We start from the raw sequence: 23,991 nt of genomic DNA on the forward strand, positions 1-23,991 counted from the left end.
TTTCCCTGAGGTCAGGGAGCCCAGAACTAGATGGCATAGGTTTAGGGTGAGAGGGGAACGATATAAAAGAGACCTTAGGGGCAACTTTTTCACACAGAGGGTGGTACGGGTATGGAATGAACTGCCAGAGGATGTGGTGGAGGCTGGTACAATTGCAACATTTAAGAGGCATTTGGATGGGTAAATAAATAGGAAGGGCTTTGAGGGAGTATGGGCCGGGTGCTGGCAGGTGAGACTAGATTGGGTTGGGATATCTGGTCGGCATGATCGGGTTGGACCGAAGGGTCTGTTTCCGTGGTGTACATCTCTATGACTCTATGACTTTTAAAGCAGTGGCACTTTGAAAACTAGCTTGGGAAGCACTGCTGTAGTCAATGATTGCATTCTGTCAGTTGTCTCAGGCTGAATCAGGCTATTTACAACCTCCACATCTTATTTCACCCTAAACTGTGCTTTGGTTCCACTATCCATCATGAAAATTGTTTATTGTTAAGTTTCTAACGTCACCAGCCATCTCCATTGTTAATTTAATGCAAGTTTTCAAGTTTGATTTAATTAGTTATGATGCTCCCCTGGTGACAGCCACCCACTCCATCTACAAGTGTCTTGATCCCTTGTAAACTGCTATTTCCCCACATTCCATTACTCCTTCCATTGGCTCTGAGTTCACTAATTCCTCAATTTTAAAATTCTTAACTTCATGTTCAAATCCGTTTGTGACCTCACCTCTACTCATGGCCCACAATCCTTTGAGTACTCAGCATTCCACCAAATCTGACTTCCCTCACTCTGATGTTAACAGCAGTGTCTTTGACCATCTAAACATAAAAGTTGTGTAATTCTCTTCTTATGCCATTTCATCTCTCCCTCACACATGACAGTCTCTCTCCTGCTTCAAGATGCTCATTAATAGCTATCTCATTGATTGAGCAATTTTCACCCGCCCTAACATTTCTCTTCATTGGTTTTGGCTTCAATGTTTGCCTGATCATGAAGTGCTTGACATGTTTTACCACATTAAGGCTGCTGTATAAATATACTTTACTGCTGTGGTTCGAGACCAAGATATAATTATTCAAAGTCAATCCTTCTTAAAATCTCCATCTGTTCTAACTGGAAGATGAGAAATAGCCTATGGTACTGTTTCAAAAAAGGTTAGGGCTGCTAGCCCCATGTCTGGCCAGTATTCATTTCTCAAATAATCAACAAATATAAAATAGATTGCCCAGTTATTATTGTTTGTGCAACATTGCTGTGTGCAAATTTGCTGCCACATTTCAGGCATTAGGTCAATGATTAAACTTTAAAGTACTTCATTAACAGTAAAGTACTTTAAGAAGTTTGGAGCTCTTGAAAATTACTATAAGAAGCCTTTTATACTTTATGAAAAATTACATATTCAGAAGAACAATGAAGCATGAGGTATCAATAAATTTCTGCTCATAATTGACAGAAGATAAAGTTGTTTAAATATATGCTGGTGTGATCAACCACGTTAAGGTTGTCTTCACTTTGACTTATTTGGCTTTAAGTCCATAAAACATCCTTTGGCCATTTTATGACTGCATGTTTGCTTTAGCTATGAATTTCACACATTCAATATGATCTAGACAAATAGCTATTGTTGATTGACACAATATATAAACAGCTAGTCATAGAAATAAACTGATAAAAGTAAACTCTGCTGGATTTAGATGAAAATAACTGAAAATAGACAATGATGTGTTCACAAAGCAAAGGGCAATGCAGGCACACATGTGGTGATCATATCCAAATTAAATAAAGAAATTTGACCATGAACATTTTGAGTAAAGTCTTATTTCATTTTTGGAAACAGTCATAATATTGTTCCCATATCTACTTAAGCAAAAGTAAAACGTGTTTTTTTTTAAGTTTATAAGATGTGTGTCAACCTTTGAGTATATTGCATATTAAAGCATGGAGAATCAAGCCCAAATAGAAAATAGAGTTCATAATCTATTTGAGTTTAATTTGGTCTTTTCGTATCATAGAATCCCTATGGTTTGGCAGCTGGCCATTTGGCTCATTGAGTCACATTGACCCTCCAAAGAGAATCCCACTCAGGCCCATACCCCCTATTCTATCCCATGGCTAACCCACCTAGTCTGCACATCCTTGGACACTATGGGCAATTTAGCATGGTCCACCCACCTAACCTACATATCTCTGGACTGTGGAAGGATACCGGAACACCTGGAAGAAACCTACACAAGAGAGAATGTGCAAACTCCACACAGTCACCTGAGGATGGAATCAAGCAGCGGTTTCTGTTAAAATTAAGAATTTATTTTGAATCAAGGCACATCAGTAGTTCAGGTGGATAGATCTTACTTGGGACTTTATAAAGACCAACACAGGTTGTTTACAAAGTTTTGTTCTCGCTACATTTCTTCTTGAATCATCATCAACAGCACAGATTAATAAGTGCCATCACACTGTCGTGTGCAAATTGGTTACCATGCACTGCAACTGCACTGTAGAAAAAAATGAATTTGGGACTACCAGAGGAAGTGTGAGCTACTTTAAGTCTTCTAAAGATTATTGTTTTTTACAAAAAAGCCATTATTTGAGAAGAACAGGAGAGTTGTTCTGTTAAATCCGAATCTACATTCATCAAGCAGCCAACATCACTCACACAGATTATCACTGGTCATTGATGTCCACGTTTGTGGCATGTTGTTTGCACAAATTAGGTCCAACAAGAATGAATTCACTGACTCCTGACAGAAAGGGCAGGATGTGACCAGAAACAGAAGTTGCTGGAGAAGTTCAGCAGGTCTGGCAGCATCTGTGAAGAGAAATCAAAGTTTACATTTGGGTCCAGTGACCTTTTCTCAGAACTGATGGTAGCTAGGAAAATGTTGGTTTATATGCAGAAGATGTGGTGGGGGGAGGGGGTAAGGAGTAAATGTTAGGTAGGGAGAGAGCCCAAATAGTGGGAAGAACAGTTGGATAGACAAAGGAGTCGATAATGATCTGACTGGGAGGGTGAATGTTAGTGGCAGGTGCGAGGTCTTGGGGTAATTCAGGCCCTAAAATGATTGAACTTGATATTGAGTCAAGAGGGCTACAGGGTCCCCAAGCAGAAAACGAGGTGTTGTTCTTCCAGCTTGTGCTGAGCTTCACTGGAGCACTGCAGGAAGCCTGAGACAGGGATGTTAGCCAGAGAACAGGGTGGTGTGTTTAAACGGCAGGTAACTGGAAGCTCACAGTCTTATTTGCAGGCAGAATGCAGATGTGGTCACCCAGTCTGTGAAGTGGTCGCCCAGTCTATGCTTCATTTACCCAATGTAGACACCACATTGTGAGCAGCAAATGCAGTAGACTAGATTGTGAGAAGTGCAGGAAAAGTGCTGCCTCACCTGGAAAGTATGTTTGAGCCCTTGGATACTGAAGAAGTAGGTAAATGGGCAGGTGTTACACCTTCAGCAGTTGTAGTGGAAGGTGCCATGGGGTTGTGGGTGTGTTGGAAATGAAGGAACAATGGATGAAGGAATCCCAGAGCAACGGTCCCTGCAGAAGTCTGATAAGGGAGGGGAGTGGACAATGTGTCTGGTGATGGCATCTTGCTGGAGGTAGCGGAAATGGTGCCTGATCATTTTCTAGATGTGGATGCTGGTGGGATGTCAGGTAAGGAAAAAGAGGAACCCTATCGCTGTTGCGGGGGGAAAAAGAAGAGATGAGGGCAGAAGTGTGGGAGATGCGTTGACCTGGTTGAGGACCTGTCAACTACTGTGCTGGGGAATCCTCGGTTGAGGAAGAAGGTGGACATTTTGCTGGTTTCCTTATCAAAGTTGGCCTCATTGAAACATGTGCGTTTGAGATGGAGGAACTGGGAGAATGGAACGGAGGATGCGAGGATGTATAATTTGGGTAGCTGTGGGAGTCGGTGGGTTTATAGTAGATATTAGTGGCCAGTCTATTCTCTGAAATGGAAACAGAGTTGTGGAGGAAGACACAGGAGTCAGAAATAGACCAGGTGAAAGTGAGCTGAAAATGTGTTGCTGGAAAAGCGCAGCAGGTCAGGCAGCATCCAAGGAACAGGAGAATCGACGTTTCGGGCATAAGCCCTTCTTCAGGAATGAGGAAAGTGTGTCCAGCAGGCTAAGATAAAAGGTAGGGAGGAGGGACTTGGGGGAGGGACTTTGGAAATGCGATAGGTGGAGGGAGGTCCGGTGATAGGCCGGAGTGGGGTGGGGGCGGAGAGGTCAGGAAGATGATTGCAAGTTCGGAAGGCGGTGCTGAGGTCGAGGGATTTGACTGAGACAAGGTGGGGGGAGGGGAAATGAGGAAACTGGAAAAATCCGAGTTCATCCCTTGTGGTTGGAGGGTTCCCAGGCAGAAGATGAGGCGCTCTTCCTCCAACCGTCGTGTTGCCATGGTCTGGCAATGGAGGAGTCCAAGGTGGAGTGGGAGGAGGAGTTGAAGTGTTGGGCTACGGGGTGGTTGGGTTGGTTGGTCCGGGTGTCCCAGAGGTGTTCTCTGAAACGTTCCACAAGTAGGCGGCCTGAATCCCCAATATAGAGGAGCCCACATCGGGTGCAGCGGATGCAATAGATGATGTGTGTGGAGGTGCAGGTGAATTTGTGGTGGATATGGAAGTATCCCTTGGGGCCTTGGAGGGAAGTAAGGGGGGAGGTGTGGGCGCAGGTTTTGCATTTCTTGCGGTTGCAGGGGAAGGTGCCGGGAGTGGAGGTTGGGTTGGTGGGGGGTGAAAGTCAGGGCAGGGTGAAAATTGGAGGCGAAATCGATGAAAGTTTCCAATTCTGGATGAGAGGGGAAAGCGGCACCATGATATCATTGATATACAGAAGAAAGAGTTGTGGTGGGGGTCAGAATAGTTTTGGGGCAGGGGCCCTGGGCCAACCAGGACTCCATCTCCCAGAGGGCAGCGCGCTGGCGCGCATGCGTTAACTTGCTCCCCTCCCCCCCTCCAAAGCAGCCGACATTCTCGGTGCGGGTAGGCGGCAGGTACGGAGAGGTCGAAACGAAAGCCCAAAGCGGTTGCACTTTGGAGATCCGCTGCGACTCACGAACGATTTAAACGTGGAGTGCTGCGGAGGCTTTGCCAATTTGGATTACGGCAAGGTATCGCCCGTCGTTTGCACCCCCCCCCCCAACTCGCAGGCAGAGCCTCAGCGAGCAGGCCGCGTGGTTGCCATGGTTTCGCCTGCCGCACCGTTGGATATGTCTCCCCTCCCGCGCCCACTGGGACGGGGCAGCGGGCGCGTTCAATCAGCCACCCCCCCCCACCCCCACCGGGAGTGGGAGATGAAATGGCCGACTTGTCACTGTGTAACATTTTAATTCCACTTCACCACGTCTTACCTTCTCTCTCAAATTCTACTTACCTTCTCAAAAAAAAATCCTCAGTCCTTCACACCCGCGGCACTGTCGAAAAATGCTTCCTGATCTGAGGCAGAATGGTTCTTTCACACTAACAACATCGCATTTTTAAATTAAAACATTCTGCAATAGCTTCCCAGCATATTCTGACAATTTGCCTAACGTTTTTACTTTAACAATGCTTTCTAATTTAGTGAGGGTTCAGAACCACTGTAGTATTTGCGAAACTCTTCAAATGATTTGTCAACTTCAACTAACCATAACTGTGTAAAATTATGAGTTAGTTGGGGGGGGGGCGCTTTGCTTATAATCAGGAAAAGGTGTACTTTGAGAACCCTTTTACAATAACAATTGCACAATATTCAATCTTCATGAGTTTAATGGAATTTCCCTCTGAAATGCCCCAGCAAGCTGTTCAATTCAAGGGTGCTTAGAGGCAACAACACAAATGCTGGCCTTCTCAGTGATGTCCCATGAAAGAATTTTGAAAAACTTCAGTGTTGTAGAGATATGTATAGCACCCTTTAGTCCACCACATTCATGATGATCAAAACAGCCACCTAATCCTAGCTAACTAATTCCATTTTCCAGTTTTGCATGTCTTGGTTTTGCATGTGCACATTTAAATACAAATTAAATGTTATGAGGCTTTCTGCCTGTACCAGCCTTACAGGCAGTGAGTTCTAGATTTCCACCATCTTCTGGGTGAAAAGGTTTTTCCTTATGTCTCCTCTAAACGTTCTGTTCCTTACCTTAAGTCTAGCCCCTGATCCATCCATCAAAGGGAGAGATATCTTCCTCTACTGTAAGGAAAATGACCCCAGTCTGTCCTATCTCTCTTCAAAACTGAAACTCTCCAGCCCAGGTAACATCCTGGTAAATCTTCTCTATATCCTCTCCAGTGCTACTGTTTCTGTCCTATAACGTGGATTCCACAGCTGCACAAAATAGGAGAAAGTGAGGACTGCAGATGCTGGAGATCAGAATCGAGAGTGTGTTGCTGGAAAAGCACAGCAGGTGAGGCAGCATCTGAGGAGCAGGAGAATTGATGTTTTAGGCATAAGCCGTTTCCTGATGAAGGGCTTATGTCCGAACCGTCGATTCTCCTGCTCCTTGGATGCTGCCTGACCTGCTGTGCTTTTCCAGCAACACACACTCAACTGCACAAAATAGTTTCGTTGTGGCCCAGATAATGTTTCCTACATAAAAAAGTACTTCTATGTATATACATAGATGAATACAATTCGATTCTGTACAGTAGCATGTGAGGATCAAAGAAACATTAGAATTTGACTCTATCCAACAAAACAACCTAAGGCATTTTTTTTTTCTGCATGCTTATATTTACATACATTTGAGTCACTGGGAAGGTCTGAGAATGGAATGGAGTCCCACTTAACTTCAGCAGAAAGACCTCAGACTGTGGTCTTTACCCACTGTACCTTGGTGGCAGCTGTCCCTCAGCATGCAGTCCTCAACCTTGGAATGTTCCAGCCTGCAACACTCAGTCAAAGTCAATTACTTGTCCTGGAAGACCAACAAGTTTGGGCAGACCAAAAGTCACTGAATTGATGGCACTTCAGGCTCAGTCGATGTTTGTTTTTGTGTGCGTCCTGGGGAACAGGCCAGAGAGCTGCATCACGAGATGTTCAGGACGAACCTTGACAAAAACCACTGCATCTCTCTCCTGATTTCCTTTGCAAAGGCACACTTTAGAAGGAAAATATGTGCTAGTCTCTAAACCTCCCCCCACAGCCACTTTGAGGGTAGCACGTGCAGTAGACTGGACAGACAAGAAGGATCTCATAGGTAGTGCACTTCTCATCAGGAGCCAAACAGATGTCTTGGTGCTTGTTGGAAAGTTCTAGTGATGATGCATGCTACCAAATGACTTTGACAGTCTGCTAAGGGACTACAGGACAGGATTCACTCTCTCATTTTCCAGCAGGGTCTTGATGCTACGTGTTGACCACATCCTGATGGACTTTGGTCAAAGGTTTTTTTTTACTTTGCAAATTTTTCCACAAGGGATATTTGGTATGGAATGATCCAACTACTAGGAATGTTCCATTGCAACAAGATCATTCCCATCCTTAGCAGCACCAGGCACAGGTAGAACCTCAGTACAAAGTGATGTTTCGTGTTTGCGTACCGAGGGTCAGTGCATAGCTTGATGCAGTCACTCACAAAGGTGGCCGTCAAGGCGAGGGTGGCATTGGGTAAGTTCTACCCCCACCTTATCCAGAGTTTTTGCGGGCACGGTCCAATTTAGATGTCCAAATGAAGTGGAAGATGGCTTATGTGACTGCAACTGCAGGTTCAGAAAAGGGACACATCTGCAGCACCTACAAAAACAGAGTACCTCACACCTGATGAGCAGCTTTTTAGCTACAATGGAGACGGAACAGTGCTCCCAAAAGCTCAGTTTCTGCCTCATTTTGGTGATATGCTCCTCCCAAGATTTTGTGCATGCACTGGCCCCTCCAAGCCATATTCCAGCACTGATGGTGAAGGGGTAAAGAATTGGTTTACCCAGTTCCCAAAGAATATAGCCTCACTCTTGCCTTGATTTACCTTGACTCTCAAGGCCAGTTCAAACTGGTCGCAGATACTCATGAGTCTGTGCACTGACAGCAGATCTGAGCAGGAAACATGGTGTCATCCATGTATGGGGAGGCTTTGACTTGTAGGTCTCTACTGCCTGGAATAGTCACTCTTATCAGGCTCGCATGCTTCCTGATGGACTGAGCAAAACACTTTATGCAACACATAAACAAGGATCTGAATCCGGATCTGATCGGGAAGCTTTCTAGTTCCCAGCCATTGATTGAGATTGCACTAACGATGTTGGTAGGAAGTATATCATATGCCTCCTTAACCACGTTATCCACCTGTACTGACACTTTAAAGGACTTTGACCATGCTTCCGAAGGTCTAACCTTTCATCATGTATTCTCTTGCTCCTTTATCACTGTTTATCTTTTTCTGAACTTTTGTAAATCACTTTGTAATTGCATTTAAATTATTAACACTGCAGGCAACAGTGGTGATGTTGACAGTCCTAGCTTTATTCCTCGATAAGTATTTTAATTTAACTACAAATTTAACAAGTAATTTAACTACAAATTCAACACTCAAGCCTGGTTATTTCCTTCAAACGTTTAGGTGCTGCTTTATCTTCGAAGAAAAGAATTAGCTATATTTCGGTTAAGTAATTCCTCTTGTGTTATTATGCTATTGTTTAAAACCCATATCAATTCACCCTTTCTCTGTACTGTAGCATATTTACAAGTGCAAAGGGCAATCATTTTATACAGATTGTTACAGGGTGATTCATCAACAAAGATAGGATGTGCCTCTATTATGATTTTTTTTGGCATAGTACAAATTGTGCTGCTGTACAGATCATGTTCTGGGAACTTCACAATCCTTGATTTGAATGTTACAAGTAACTCAGTCTCCTGTGTGTGTGTCTGTAACAAGTTGTCCCTACAGCCTGTCCTATTATCACTTCCGTGTTCAAAACCTTGGCTTTCTAAAGAGCAATACTGGAATCATCTCACTAATAACTTGTTTCTAATTTACACAGTTCCTCGCTTCTCCTACACACCTGTCTTTTAAATTTTATTGTATTGTCATGATACCACTGGCTTCAGATTACCTTTTGGTATTTTATGAGATGCATTGAAATATGGAATGTTACAGTAAACCAAACGTTGGTCTCTTGGTTGACCAAGTATTTTGATTTTTTTTTAAAAATCATAAACGCTGCAGTATTTTCAGTGTTTTTTAAAGGGGAGGCAATAGCCTAGTGGTATTATCACTGTGCTGTTAATCCTCAGTTTCTAATGCTCCATGGAAAACAGCCCCAGCCTATTCAGTCTCTGCAGGCTTTTTTGTTTCTAACCTTGAGATTAATAGCAGAATCATGTTTTTATTATGAATCTGTATTATGGCCTAAATGTGGTAAAGTGGATATAAAATTACTATAATTTGTTTAATACTTTTGAGAATTACAGTTCACATTTCCAAACCGCAACTGTTTTCAATTAAACTTGATTTGCTTTTCCCCACTGTATTACATACTTATAAGTATAGTCAGCACTTCTTTTATCATCTGTAACATATGGCTTGAGTTTTATGATCTGCCACTTTTAAAAAAGAAATCCACTTCCAGCTGTCAGAAGAGGATTGACCAGAGAGAATGCAGTTCTCCAAGAGACAGTGGCTCATTTACTTACTAGTTTGCATTTAATTCAACTGTCAAATTGTCTGTGAGAGATATCCCAGAGTGTGGTGCAATGCTGATGTAGTGCTATTGTTAATCTAGAGGCGAATGCTCTTAGAGGTGGGTTCAAATCCCATCACAGCAGCTGGAAAGTTAAGCTTGTCTTGCTGATGGTGACCAGGACAAGTGTCACTGGTATAAAAGCCCATCTGGTTCACTAGTATTCTTTAGGGAAGGAAAGTTGCTATCTTCACCTGGTCTAGACTGCATGTGACTCCAAACCTACAGCAATATGGCTGACTCTTAATTGCCCTCTGAAATGGCTTGACAGGTCACTCAGTTTTGAGGGATAGGCTAGATAGTGCTGGCCTTGCCAATGATGCTCATAATCCATGAAAGAAGAGAAAAGAAAAAAACAAAATCCAGCCAAATCTTTTTTCATCACGTGCGTTTCTCAGCTGTCATCAAATGATGATCAAGAGTGAGAACCATTGAATGTCTCCTGTTCCAAAGCCAAGGTACATTAGCTGAGATCAGCTAACTTGCTTAAGTCAGGAAATTTTATCTGTGTTCTTTCTGGTCTGTACACCTGATTGCTTGTTACAATATGATGAAGGGCATTTGCCCGAAATGTTGATTTTCCTGCTGTTCGGATGCTGCCTGACCTGCTGTGCTTTTCCAGCACCACACTCTCAACTCGAATCTCCAGCATCTGCAGTCCTCACTTTCACCTGCTTGTAACCCACTGAATCACTGAGGATATTCTTATGATTGCACTAAAGTGTAAAGTAAAACTAAATGGCTCAACTGTATGCTATGTGAATTGAGTGTTGATTGCATTTGTCGGAAATAGAAGTTTCTAAAACTTTTCCTTTCAGATCGACATTTCAATGATGGCTGATACTTTCAACTACTTCGATTGGACAGACTTGAAGTTCAATATAGCTATCTTGGCTGTTGCTTTCAACCCATTATTCTGGAATATTGTGAGTACTGAATGTCTAAACTATTCTGCATAACTGAAGTGCGATTCTCTGCATGACTGCAGTGCGATTCACTGCATTCTCTGGTGCATTTCTATGCCATTTGTCAAGAGAGGACTCATTTGAGAAATCCTTGCCTAGGTACTATGATAGGAAAAATGCAAATTGATATTAAAATGTCAAAGAAAAATGCACCTTATGGAAATTCGTGATTTGTCCGTAGGTTCTTTGGTATGTCCTTGGCTCAAACGTCACATTCACTAAAAAGCGTCCAGTAGTCTGGCTGTCATTTCAGAGATATTCTTGATGTATGGTAGTGTGGCTAGTCCTTTGGGTTGCAGCATCTCTGAAATGACAGCCAGACTACTGCGACCACTAGGACTTATAACAGCACACAAACCAACAGCCACTCTCAGACAACAACTCACCAGAACGAAGGACCCGATACCCAGCATGAGCAAAACTAATGTAGTGTACAAAATCCCATGCAAGGACTGCACAAAACACTATATAGGACAAACAGGAAGACAGCTAACGATCCGCATCCACGAACATCAACTAGCCACGAAACGACACGACCAGCTATCCCTAGTAGCCACACATGCAGACGACAAGCAACATGAATTTGACTGGGACAACACTACCATTATAGGGCAAGCGAAACAAAGAACAGCCAGGGAATTCCTAGAAGCATGGCACTCATCCACAAACTCCATCAACAAACACATAGACCTGGACCCAATATACTGGCCACTACAGCAGACAGCTGAAACTGACAACCGGAAGCGGCAGGGACAGGCCACTATAAATGCCGGAGGAAACACCACAGAAGCGCTTCACAGGAGGCTCCCAAGCACTGAGGATGTCACCTAGACAGGGGACGAATCGTTTGCAACAAAAACTTCCAGCTCAGCGAACAGAACCACAGCAACTTTAACTCCCCCTCCCACTCCGCCAAGGACATGCAGGTCCTTGGCCTCTTCCATCGCCAGACCATGGCAACATGACACCTGGAGGAATAGCGCCTCATCTTCCGCCTAGGAATCCTCCAACAGCAAGGGCTGAATGCAGATTTCTCCAGCTTCCTCATTTCCCCTCCCCCCACCTTGTCTCAGTCCCAACCCTCAGACTCAGCATTGCCTTCTTTACCTGCAATCATCTTCCTGACCTCTCCGCCCCCACCCCCACTCCGGCCTATCACCCTTACCTTAACCTCCTTCCACCTATCGCATTTCCAACGCACCTCCCCCAAGTCCCTCCTCCCTACCTTTTATCTTAGCCTGCTTGGCACACCTTCCTCATTCCTGAAGAAGGGTTTATGTCCGAAACGTCGATTCTCCTGCTCCTTGGATGCTGCCTGACCTGCTGCGCTTTTCCAGCAACACATTTTCAGCTCTGATCTCCAGCATCTGCAGTCCTCACTAACACCAGGTGATAGTCCAACAGGTTTATTGTAAGTACTAGCTTTCGGAGCGCTGCTGAACGGAGCCACCTGATGAAGGAGCTGTGCTCCAAAAGCTAGTGCTTTCAAATAACCTGGTGTTGTGTGATTTTTAACTTCCTCCAATTTAAACTAAGTCATTCTATCCTTTTTCATCACACTTTTGAAACTAATAGAATTATGGTCGCTGGCCCCAAAGTGCTCTCCCACTGACACCTCAGTCACTTGCCCTGCCTTATTTCTCAAGTGTAGGTCAAGTTTTGCACCTTCTCTAGTAGGTACATGCACATACTGAATCAGAAAGCTTTCTCTTCATCTAAACCCTTAACACTATGGCAGTTCCAGTCTAAGTTGGAAAGTTAAAATCCCCTAGCATAACACACTGTTATTCTTATGGATAACTGGGATCTTCTTACAAATTTGTTTCTCAATTTCCCGCTGATTACTGGGGGGTCTATAGTCCAATCCCAGTAAGAAGATCATCCTTCATTATTTCTCAGTTCCATCTAAATAACTTCCCTGGATGTACTCCCAGGAATATCCTCCCTAAGTACAGTTATAATGTTATCCCTTAATAAGTTTTTAAACAAAATTGTCAGCCTCTCAATGAAGATGGCACTGCCAAGTTTCATGAATAGTGTATCAGCAGACTAATCCAAGGGGCACAGGTCTTAGTGCTGAGAAGACTGAAATTGCCCTGAAAAATGTTTTCATCACTTCTCCATAGTTGAGCTAACAAAGTTATTTTTGACTTCTGTGCCTTATTTGTTGAGGCCTTGGTACATGATAGAGTTGACAGCAAATTCAAAGAACAGTACAGCATAGGAACAATGAAGCCCTTCAGCCCTCTAAGCCTGCGCTGACATATTTTTCCCTTCCTTACTGAAATTGTCTTCACTTGCAGGATCTCTATTCCTCTGTCCCCTTCCCATTCTTGAATTTGTCCAGGTGCTGCTTCAATGCTGCTATTGTGTCTGCTTTCACCACCTCCTGTGGCAGCGCCTTCCGGGCACTTTCCACACTTTGTGTGGAAAAACTTGTCTCACACATCTATTTTGAACTCCAACCACCTGGCAACCAAAGTCTTGAATCTGTGTCCACTCGTAATTGACTCCTCCACCCTGAAGAAAAGGCCTCACTCTGTCCATAGATTTCATAATCTTATAAACTTCTTTCAGGTTACCCCTCAACCTCCTGTGTGCAATGAAAACAAACCCAGCCTATTCAACCTTTCTTCATAGCTAAAATTCCCATACCAGGCGACATCCTTGTAAACTTTTTCTGTACCCTCACCAAAGCATCTGCATCTTTCTGGTAGTGTAGTGACCAAAACTGTGCGCAATCGTCTTGTATGTAGTTCCTCCCATATACCAATACCAGTTTGTCGACTTTTCAACGAAACCTTCCTCACTCATACTTGTGTATATGTGCTGAAAGAATTAATTAGAGGATTGCCATAAGTACAACCCATGATATTGATGACATATGGACTTCTGGGTGGAGCAAATGAGGATCTCGAATGAATGAGACATGACATCTGGTCCTCCACAAAGTGACTAATAATTTTGATCATATCAATGTAATTTGTAACTGCTTGCTGGCATGCTATAAACTAGACTAATAGCTATTTGCCAACATGCTATGAACTAGACAGTGTTAACTGCAAGAGACTCTTTGAGTTAGACTAGGAAGTGGTTTTCTTCAAACACACTAAAGTAAGCAGACCTGGAATATTTTTCAGTTAAAGAGGATGGTGGCAGCAACCTATATCATGAACAGCAATTCATTCAGCACAGTGAGATATCATGCTTTGAGTGCAGTTTTATTATATAAATTTTTAAAATTGGTATTCTAAATCCTAATAAATTATTGCATTATGACAAGTTATGCACAGAATTATTTCCAGTTTCTAATAAGTATAAAAAAATACAAGGATTGGAAATGTTATTATTGATTAGAATCACAAAGCTATTCTACTAATCCAATCATTAATAGCATTGGATATGATGGATGACCTGGAACTGAAAGCTTGATTGGTGAATCTTGGAAGCAGTGAACAGCAGGTGAAGACCAAAATGGAATTGCCTTCCTAATTTTGGTCTTCACCTAATAACTGTTATAGATTCGTAGAGACACATGGTCCAACTAAGGTTCTCAAAATAAAGTAGTCCCGCCTGCCTGTGTTTGGCCCATATCCCTTTAAACCTTTCCTATTCATATACCTGTCCAAATGTCTTCTAAGTGTATGTGCATCTACCACTTCCTCCGACATTTCATTCCACATAAAAACAACTCTTTGTGTGAAAAAGATACCCCTCAGGTCTCTCTTACATCTTTATCCTCTTACTTTAAAGATATGCCCCCTAGCTTTGAGCACCTCCTAGGGAAAGACCTTTGCTATTGCCCTTATCTATGTCCTTCATGATTTTAAATCTCTGTAAAGTAATCCCTCAACCTCCCATGCTCCAGTGAAAAGTTCCAGCCTATCCAGCTTCTCCATATAACTCAAATCCTCCAGTCCCAACAACATCCTGGTAAATCCTTTCTGAACTCTCTTTAATTTTATAATACCCTTCCAAAGCAGGGCAACCAGAACTGTACACAGTACTCCAAAAGTGACCTCACCAATGTCCTGTACAGTGCTGAAAAATGTGTTGCTGGAAAAGCGCAGCAGGTCAGGCAGCATCCAAGGAGCAGGAGAATCGATGTTTCGGGCATAAGCCCTTCTCCTGCATTTTTCAGCTCTGATCTCCAGTATCTGCAGTCCTCACTTTCTCCCAATGTCCTGTACAGTGTCAACATGACATCCCAACTCCTATACTGAATGGTCTGAGCAATGAAGGCAAGTGTCCCAAATGCTGTCTTAACCACCCTGTCTACCTGTGACAGAACTTTCAAAGAACTATGTATCTGAACCTCTCCCAAGTCAGTACCATTGACTCAATAAGTCCTGCTCTTGTTTGCTTTACCAAAATTATCCATGTTGCGTTTATCCAAATCAAACTCCATCTGCCCCTTCTCAGCCCATTGACCCACTTTGTAATCTTAGATAACTTTCTTCACTGTCAAAAAATCAAAGACAGCAGCCTAATCAAGATTTGATTTTGATTAGGTATTATCAAAGAAATGAGAAATATGCTCGAATAAGGCTGGGAATTGATGCCTGCAACATAGATTTATCTGATTCGAAACTATATTTATTGGTTGGGTTTAAGTATGTGGCCCAGCTGTTGACCGCTTTGAACTTGATAACTTCGGAAGTATCCTAAATAAGTCAAGGATCTTGACAAGGGAAGAGGGTATGGTATTAGGTTCAAGGGACAGGGAAGGATAAGGTGATAAAAGGGATGTGTGGTGACCTTCCCAAATACTAGCCTGTGCAGCTAAAGCTGCTAGGCTTTTTGCATGGCATTGCCATAGTCATCGATAGTAGGATGAGGCCTTAATTGGTCACTTAAGAGTCTCATATGTGGACTACCTGACACGCTTGCTCATGCACTTACTTTACACATCATTTGTCTTAAGTCAAACTTATTTGAAAATATCAGTGAGCCATTACTGTTAAAATTCATGACTTAATGTTCATCCTGATATTTAACAGTTAATACTGATTACTGTGACATGACAATGAGACACAGATAATCACTCTGGAGATGCTAAACCATAGTGGAGGGGGAAAAAGAGTATAATTCAGATATTGCTGTACAGATATTAACGTTAGTTCAGCAAATGGAATTAACTCTATTTTGATTCTGTGTACTACAATTTTCTTGATCCTGATCCAGTTGGGCATCAAAACCATGAAAGAGCTTTGCTGTTGTCACAAATTACAGTTTCTTTGTTGATTCTCTATTTTACTAAGCAGTTGGATGAGAGTGTTCTAGTCAAAATATTCCATCAACATAAAAAAAAATTGTGACAGGGAAGAATTCAAAATATCAGTGTTATCATATTTTTGAATTTGGGTTCAATATTGGTGTGCCTTCTTAAACCTCCTTTCAAGCAGGTCTCTAAAGCATGGGCCAGGCAATCTGTTGAAATGCTATCTTGTCAGATGTAATTGCTGTTCTCAGTACAGTATACATATTTGAAGGTCAATGAATTTGTGTCACCGTGGACCATTTCCACAAGTAGTCTTGCTTTTTGAAGTATATCCAGAGTGATAATCTGGAGATGGTGTGCCTTCACTTCAGTCAGATTTTGTTTGCTTCTGTTTCTGATACTCCATTTCATTGGTAAAGTGGAAAATGAAAGATTCTCAGTGTGTCAGGGGTTAGTGCATGAGGCTAATTGAAGTGGGTCATATTTGTAGTCTTCTCCAAATAAATGCTGAGTTCATTCTTCCTAACTGTTTAGAAAGAATATTTAATTCAATTGGGCAGAAGGGGATAAATTGGCACAAATAAAATCTTGTTAAAGTCACAGCATTATAGGTATAAAAGGGAGAATGGAAAGCACAAAAATAACAAAACATTGAATGAGCCACCATCAGTAAAAATACAGAACATTTCACTTGCAAAGTCCCTGAACATTGTGAAGTTAATAAGGCTGAGTGTTGCTAAACAAGAAAGTTCTGATGAGACTTTCCGGCATTGCTCCTGGGAAGTTTGGTACACTAGAGCTGGATTTTATGCAACTCTTCTTTGCCCCTCCATTCGCAAATTCAAAAACAACCAGAAATTTCATCAATTAAAACTGGGATCAATCATTTTAACTTCACTGCTGACCCTCTCCCTTTGCCCACCAAGCCACATATCCCTCAAGATTCCGATTAGCTTGCTCTGAAACCACATCCCTCCAACTGTAACTGCCCTCTCTGTAGTTTCCAGTTGTAACTATTCAATCATTAGATTAGATTAGATTACATAGCCTGTGGAAACAGGCCCTTCGGCCCAACAAGTCCACACCGACCTGCCGTAGCGCAACCCACCCTAACCCCTACACTTACCCCTTCACCTAACACTACGGGCAATTTAGCATGGCCAATTAACCTGACCTGCACATCTTTGGACTGTGGGAGGAAACCGGAGCACCCGGAGGAAACCCACGCAGACGCGGGGAGAATGTGCAAACTCCACACAGTCAATCGCCTGAGGCGGGAATTGAACCCGGGTCTCTGGCGCTGTGAGGCAGCAGTGCTAACCACTGTGCCACCGTGCCGCCAATCATGTCTGGAGATAACAATGTCATCTCTTTTCATGCCTTTCAGCTTTGCAGTTCCCCAAAGGTTTTGTCCTTCCCTTATTCCTTACCTGTATGCTGCCCCCCCCACCTCCACCCCCAGTCACCAGATGCAAGACTCTAGATACAGATGTCACTCGGCTGTACTGCACTGTCACCTTTCTCGAATTTTGCATTATTTCTGTACTGTCATCTCAATTGACGCCAAGTCCTGGAAGGACTATAATTTCCATGAAGTCACTGTCTTTGCTTGCTGGTACAATTCCAATCTCTCTTTTCCCCATCACCCCCTCCCCTCACCCCCAAAATAAATGCAAACTGGTCAGCTTCGTAGGCCCTAAGCCCCAGAACTCTTCTTGAGTGAATCTTTTTTTTAGTTTGTTCATTGCATGTGGGTGTTGCTCACTGGACCACGGTTTACTGCACACCTATAAATGCTAAGAGATAAATAAGTTGCTATGGATCACACGTAGACCAGACTGGGTAAGCATGCCTGATTTCCTGAAGGACGTAAGTGAACTAAATGGAGCTGCCATAAGGCCAGCTTTCCTTTTCATTTTAAATTCATATTTTGCCATCTGGTGAAAGTGATGGGATTCAATCTCATACCCCCAGAAAATTAGTCCTACGTTTCTGGATTGTTACCCTTTACCACTAGTCCAGCATAAACATTTTCACCTCTCCATCATCCTTTTGAAGAACTTCCACAAACCTAGTTCTTTGGTCAAACTTTGGTAATTCCTCAAATCAACTCTTCCTCAACATCGACTGATCAGTGTTTTTATGCTCCTATGAAAGTTTTTGCGATTTTTACTCTATTGTATATGCAATGTAGCTGAAAACTGTAATAATTTTTCTTATTTGGTTATTTTATTTCACTAAAAGAACTTTGTGTTCTTGCATAATAATGTATAAGTATCTAGAACGTCACATCACTCATTCCTGTGCTATAATCTTATATGGCACTAACAACGTATCAGTCCATAGCACGTGATGTGATGTGTGAAATATGTTGAAATAAATCTCCAGAGGCTTTTGTGTCTAAAAGTGTAATGATTCAAATTTTTTGGGAACCTCAACAAAAGCAAAAATTCCATGTGCCAGTTATGAGAAGGATGAGAGAACATTATCTAACTGTGATAAAGGCACCCTGTCTTTTTAGTAAAATCAATAAAACTTGTTTTCATGTTGCTCTCATTAAATGCATACCTTCATTTAAATATAGTTCATAACAAGGTTTGAAATTATGATGTTTATCCATTCAGTAATTAATGTTTCTGTTGTAATTTTAATATTTGTGCAGTAAAGGACAGATGATTGTGAATGTAGTTTTGCATTCATTTGCAACAAGTTTGCTTCAGGCTTCTATCTCCCCACCAGAACATTGGGAGGAAATTATTAGACAATGTTATCACCTCACTTGTTTAAGGTTGCAACAGCACGTTACTGCTGAGATAATAGTGGAAATTTTGAATAAAAGTAATTTTATTTGACTTTTGAGTTGCCTGATCTATTTTGCTTATGTCAGCATTCGGGTCAAGGCAGCAAGAAAAAGAAAACTCTGAATGACTGTGGAAGATGTTGTTAGGTGTTCTTGTGTTAACAATGTTTTTACTAGAACGCCAAAATATTAATGCAAGCCATATCTTGACTAGCCAAGATGCTATCAATATGGATGTCAACAGAACATCTTTTTGGAAACTCTTGACTATTTTCAGTTCCACCATGACCCTCAGACAAATCAGAAGAAAATTTAGATGACTTGGCTTTATGGTAAATCTTGAAAATTGACTAAAGTGGTAATAATTTTGTTTCGATAACATGATAATCAATTAAATGATTTTTTTTTTTAAGTGCATTGGCCATTATTTTAAGGGCATAATCTGGAAGCTCTCAGTAAACTGTCAAATCCCACTGGTCCGGATTCATTTTGCTGGGATTTTTGATGAAGAATGAAAACATCAGTGACATTGGTAAAGATCGATTTAAAAGACTTCAAAAGTATTTCGGTAGTGGGACGTTTAGTGCACACTCTTTATTTCAGTAAACCTTCCTTAAATTTGTCAATGGTTTATTTAATTGAGTTCTTTTGTTTCCATGTCATGTTCCAATTTCAATTTTCTGCCATTACCTTGTGATGTGAAGTACCTCGTCTACAGCACTGTAATAGTTTGACGAGGATCAACATATTGGTATGGATAGGAGATCGAGGAGAAAGTGAGGACTGCAGATGCTGGAGATTAGAGCTGAAAATGTGTTGCTGGAAAAGCGCAGCAGGTCAGGCAGCATCCAAGGAGCAGGAGAATCGACGTTTCGGGCATAAGGGCTTATGGATAGAAGATTGCCTGGAAGCAAAGAGTAGGACTAAGTTGGTCTTTTTCAAGCTTGCACATTACCATAGGGATCAGTGCTGAGGCTTCAACTGTTTACGATTTATGAAAATCTGTTGGACAAAGCGGCCAAAGTTGAGAGTTGTGACATAAGAGGATATACATAGATTATGTGAGTAGGCCATGACCTGGCAAATGGAATACAATATGGAAAAGTGTGAAATTGTCCATTTTTTCACAAAGAAATAAATATGTTATCTAACTAGTGAGAGATTGCACACTGTGGAGATGCAGAGAGACCAGCAAGTCCGAGTGTATGAACTACAAGGTAAATGTGCAGGTACAGCAAGTAATTAGGAAAACCAACAAAATGTTATGTTTTATTATGAGGGGGCGGGGCATTGATTGCAAGAGTAGGTAGGTTATGCTTCAGTTAAACAGGGTCTTTTGGCCATCCATTCATTTTATCTCATGTTACGTTTCTGGCATCGACAGCAGGACTCCACAGCACAGGCATAAAGTCACAATTGTGTTAGAATTAATCATTAAAGAGATTATAACAATGCATTTACAAAAACTCAAGCGGGAAGTGTCAGCACAGTTTCATCAAAGAAAAATTATGAGAATTCTTTGAAGGAGTAGCATGCATTTTGGATAAAGGGGAAACTTGACTACGCACTATAATTGGATATTCAGAAGGCATTTGATGTCCAGAAGGCATGATTTGGAGATGCCGGTGTTGGACTGGGGTGTACAAAGTTAAAAATCACAACACTAGGTTATAGTCCAGGTTTAATTGGAAGCATTAGCTTTCGGAGTGCTGCTCCTTCATCAGGTGGTTGTGGAGGACACAATTGTAAGACACAGAATTTATAGCAAACGTTTACAGTTCACAACCACCTGAAGTAGGAGCGGTGCTCCGAAAGCTAGTGCATCCAATTAAACCTGTTGGACTATAACCTGGTGTTGTGTGATTTTTAACAATGTCCAGAAGAACATCGAAAGCAATTGTGGCACAGTGGAAATGTCCCTGTCCCTGGAATGGGATGCCTGGGCTCAAATCCCACCTGCTCCAGAGTTGCATAGTAACATCTCTGAATAAGTTAATTCAAAAAATGGGCAACTGGTTAGATGGCAGAAAACACAACGTATGCATAAATGGATCTTTTTGCATGATTGAAAGTATGCAATAAGTGAAGTCCTGCGGGGGTCTGTTGGTGCCTCAGTTTTTTACAGTTATAGGAATTACTTTGAGGGAATGAAGGCATGGTAGCTAAATTCGCAGATGCTGTCAAGATAGGTAAGAAAGTATGTTGTGAAGAAGAAATAAAGAAGTTGCAGACAGCTATAGATGGTTGAATGTATAAAATCTGGCAGGTGAAGTAGAGTGTGGGAAAATATTGTTCACATTGGCAGGGAGAATAAGAAAGAGTATTACTTAAACTGTGAGCAACTACATAATTCTGAGTTGCAAAGGGATTTGGGTGTTCTAGTGTGAGTCACTAGATAAAGATGCATATAATTAAGAAGCCAAATGGGATGCCAACCTTTATTATGAAATGAAGTGAACGTAAAACTAAGGATGTTTATAGTTCACTTATGCAGGGCACTGATAGGACCATATCTTGAATACAGTATTCTCCTTGTTTAAAGAACATAGAACATTACAGCGCAGTACAGGCCCTTCGGCCCTCGATGTTGCGCCGCCCTGTCATACTAATCTGAAGCCCATCCCACCTACACTATTCCATGTACGTCCATATACCTGTCCAATGACGACTTAAATGCACTTAAACTTGGCGAATCTACTACCGTTGTAGGCAAAGCATTCCATACCCTTACAACTCTGAATAAAGAAACTACCTCTGACATCTGCCTTATACCTATCTCCCCTCACTTTAAAGTTGTGTCCCCTCGTGTTTGCCGTCGCCATACGTAGAAAAAGGCTCTCCCTGTCCACCCATACCTGAAGAAGGGCTCATGCCCGAAACGTTGATTCTCCTGCTCCTTGGATGCTGCCTGACCTGCTGCGCTTTTCCAGCAACATATTTTCAGCTCTAATCTCCAGCATCTGCAGTCCTCACTTTCTCCACCCTATCTAACCCTCTGATTATCTTGTATGTCTCTATTAAATCACCTCTCAACCTTCTCTCTAACGAGAACAGCCTCAAGGCCCTCAGCCTTTCCTCGTAAGACATTCCTTCCATAACTGGCAACATCCTAGTAAATCTCCTCTGCACCCTTTCCAAAGCTTCCACATCCTTCTTATAATGCAGTGACCAGAACTGTACACAATACTCCAAGTGTGGCTGTACCAGAGCTTTGTACAGCTGCAGCATAACCTCCTGGTTCTGGAACTCAATCCCTCTATTAATAAAGGCCAAAACACTGTATGCCTTCTTAACAACCCTGTCAATCTGGGTGGCAACTTTCAGGGCATGGACACCGAGATCTCTCTGCTCATCTGCACTCCCAAGAATCTTACCATTAGCCCAGTACTTTGCATTCTGATTACTCCATCCAAAGTGTATCACCTCACACTTGTCCACATTAAACTCTATTTGCAATCTCTCAGGCCAGTTTTGCATCCTATCTATGTCTCTCTGCAACCTACTACATCCTTCGTCACTATCCACAACTCCACCGACCTTAGTGTCGTCCGCAAATCTACTAACCCACCCTTCTAAGCCCTCTTCCAGGCCATTTATAAAAATGGCAAACAGCAGTGGACCTAACACCGACCCTTGCTGTACCACGCTAGTAACTGGACACCAAGATGAACACGTTCCATCAACTACAACCCTCTGTTTTCTTTCAGCAAGCCAATTACTGATCCAAACTGCTATGTGTTGCACAATCCCATTCCTCTGCATTTTGTATAATAGCCTACTGTGAGGAACCTTATCGCACGCCTTGCCGAAATCCATATACACCACATCAATTGGTTTACTCTCATCTATCGGTTTGGTCAATTTGTCAAAAAAGTCAATAAGATTCGCTAGGCTACCCTTCACAAAACCGTGCTGACTGTCCCTGATCAGATTATTCTTTTCTAGATGGTTATAAATCCTATCTCTTATAACCTTTTCCAACACTTTACCAACAACTGAAGTGAGATTCACTGGTCTGTAATTACCAGGGTTGTCTCTACTACTCTTTTTGAACAAGGGAACCACATTTGCTATCCTCCAGTCCTCAGGCACTATTCCTGTAGACAATGATGGTTTGAAGATCAATGCCAAAGGCTTGGCAATCTCTTCCCTTGCTTCCCAGAGGATCCCATCCGGCCCAGGGGACTTGTCTATTTTCACACTCTGCAGTATTTCTAATACCTCTTCCTTGTGAACCTCAATCTCTTCTAATCTAGATACAAGTATCTCTATCTTCCTCGCCAACATTTTCATTTTCTATAGTGAACACTGTTGAAAAATATTTATTAAGTGCTTCCCCATCTCCTCTGACTCCACACACAACTTCCCACTATTATCCTTGATTGGCCCTAATTTAACTCTTGTCATTCTTTTATTCCTGACATAACTATGGAAAGCCTTTGGGTTAACCCTGATCCTATCTGCCAACAACTTCTCATGTCTCCTCCTGGCTCTTCTGATCTTTCTTTTTAGGTCTTTCCTGACTTCCTTGTAACCCTCAAGCGCCCTTACTGAGTTTTCACATTTTGTCCTAACATAAGCTGCCGCCTTCTTCTTGACCAGGGATTCCACTTCCTTAGTAAACCACGACTCACGCGTTCTATATCTTCCTCCCTGCCTGACAGGTACATACTTATCTCGGACACACAGGAGCTTTTCCTTGAATATGCTCCACATTTTTAATATGCTCATCCCCTGCAGTTTCCTTCCCCATTCTACGCTTCCTAAATCTTTCCTAATTGCATTGTAATTTCCCTTCCCCCAGCTGTAACTCTTGCTCGGTGGAGTATACCTACCCCTTTCCATCACTAAAGTAAACCTGACAGAATTGTGATCGCAGTCTCCAAAGTTCTCACCTACTTCCAAATCTAGCACCTGGCCAGGCTCGTTACCCAGTACTAAATCTAAAGTGGCTTCGCTCCTTGTAAGCCTGTCTACATACTGTGTCAGGAAGCCTTCCTGCACACACTGGACAAAAACTGACCCATCTATAGTACTCGTACTATAGTGATCCCAGTCAATATTTGGATAGTTGAAGTCCCCCATGACAACTGCCCTACTTCTCTCATTCCTATCGAGAATCATCTTTGCTATCCTTTCCTCTACGTCTCTGGGACTATTCGGAGGCCTATAGAAAACTCCCAGCATGGTGACTTCTCCTTTCCTGTTTCTAACCTCAGCGCATACTACCTCAGTTAACGAGTCCCCAAACATCCTTTCTACAACTGTAATATTGTCCCTGATCAACAATGCCACACCTCCCCCTCTTTTACCATCTTCTCTGTTCTTACTGAAACATCTGAATCCCGGA

At 42.2% G+C, this 23,991-nt stretch overlaps 1 protein-coding gene across 2 annotated transcripts in view; it reads left to right on the top strand.

The window, feature by feature from the left end:
- Positions 1 to 4,969: 4,969 nt before the first annotated feature.
- The window catches only part of pemt (phosphatidylethanolamine N-methyltransferase), a 153,744-nt gene continuing 134,722 nt past the window's right edge, over positions 4,970 to 23,991 (top strand). For both annotated transcript variants that reach the window (XM_043711053.2, XM_087998029.1), the window contains exons 1-2: positions 4,970 to 5,109; positions 10,474 to 10,581. In XM_043711053.2, coding sequence (XP_043566988.2) covers positions 10,486 to 10,581 — 96 coding nt within the window. In that variant the 5' untranslated portion in view covers positions 4,970 to 5,109; positions 10,474 to 10,485. The remainder of the gene's footprint in view (positions 5,110 to 10,473; positions 10,582 to 23,991) is intronic.

Source organism: Chiloscyllium plagiosum, unplaced genomic scaffold, assembly GCF_037043375.1.
Source record: "Chiloscyllium plagiosum isolate Xiang-an unplaced genomic scaffold, Cpla_swu_hap1 HiC_scaffold_20, whole genome shotgun sequence".
In the NCBI taxonomy this organism is placed as follows: domain Eukaryota; kingdom Metazoa; phylum Chordata; class Chondrichthyes; order Orectolobiformes; family Hemiscylliidae; genus Chiloscyllium; species Chiloscyllium plagiosum.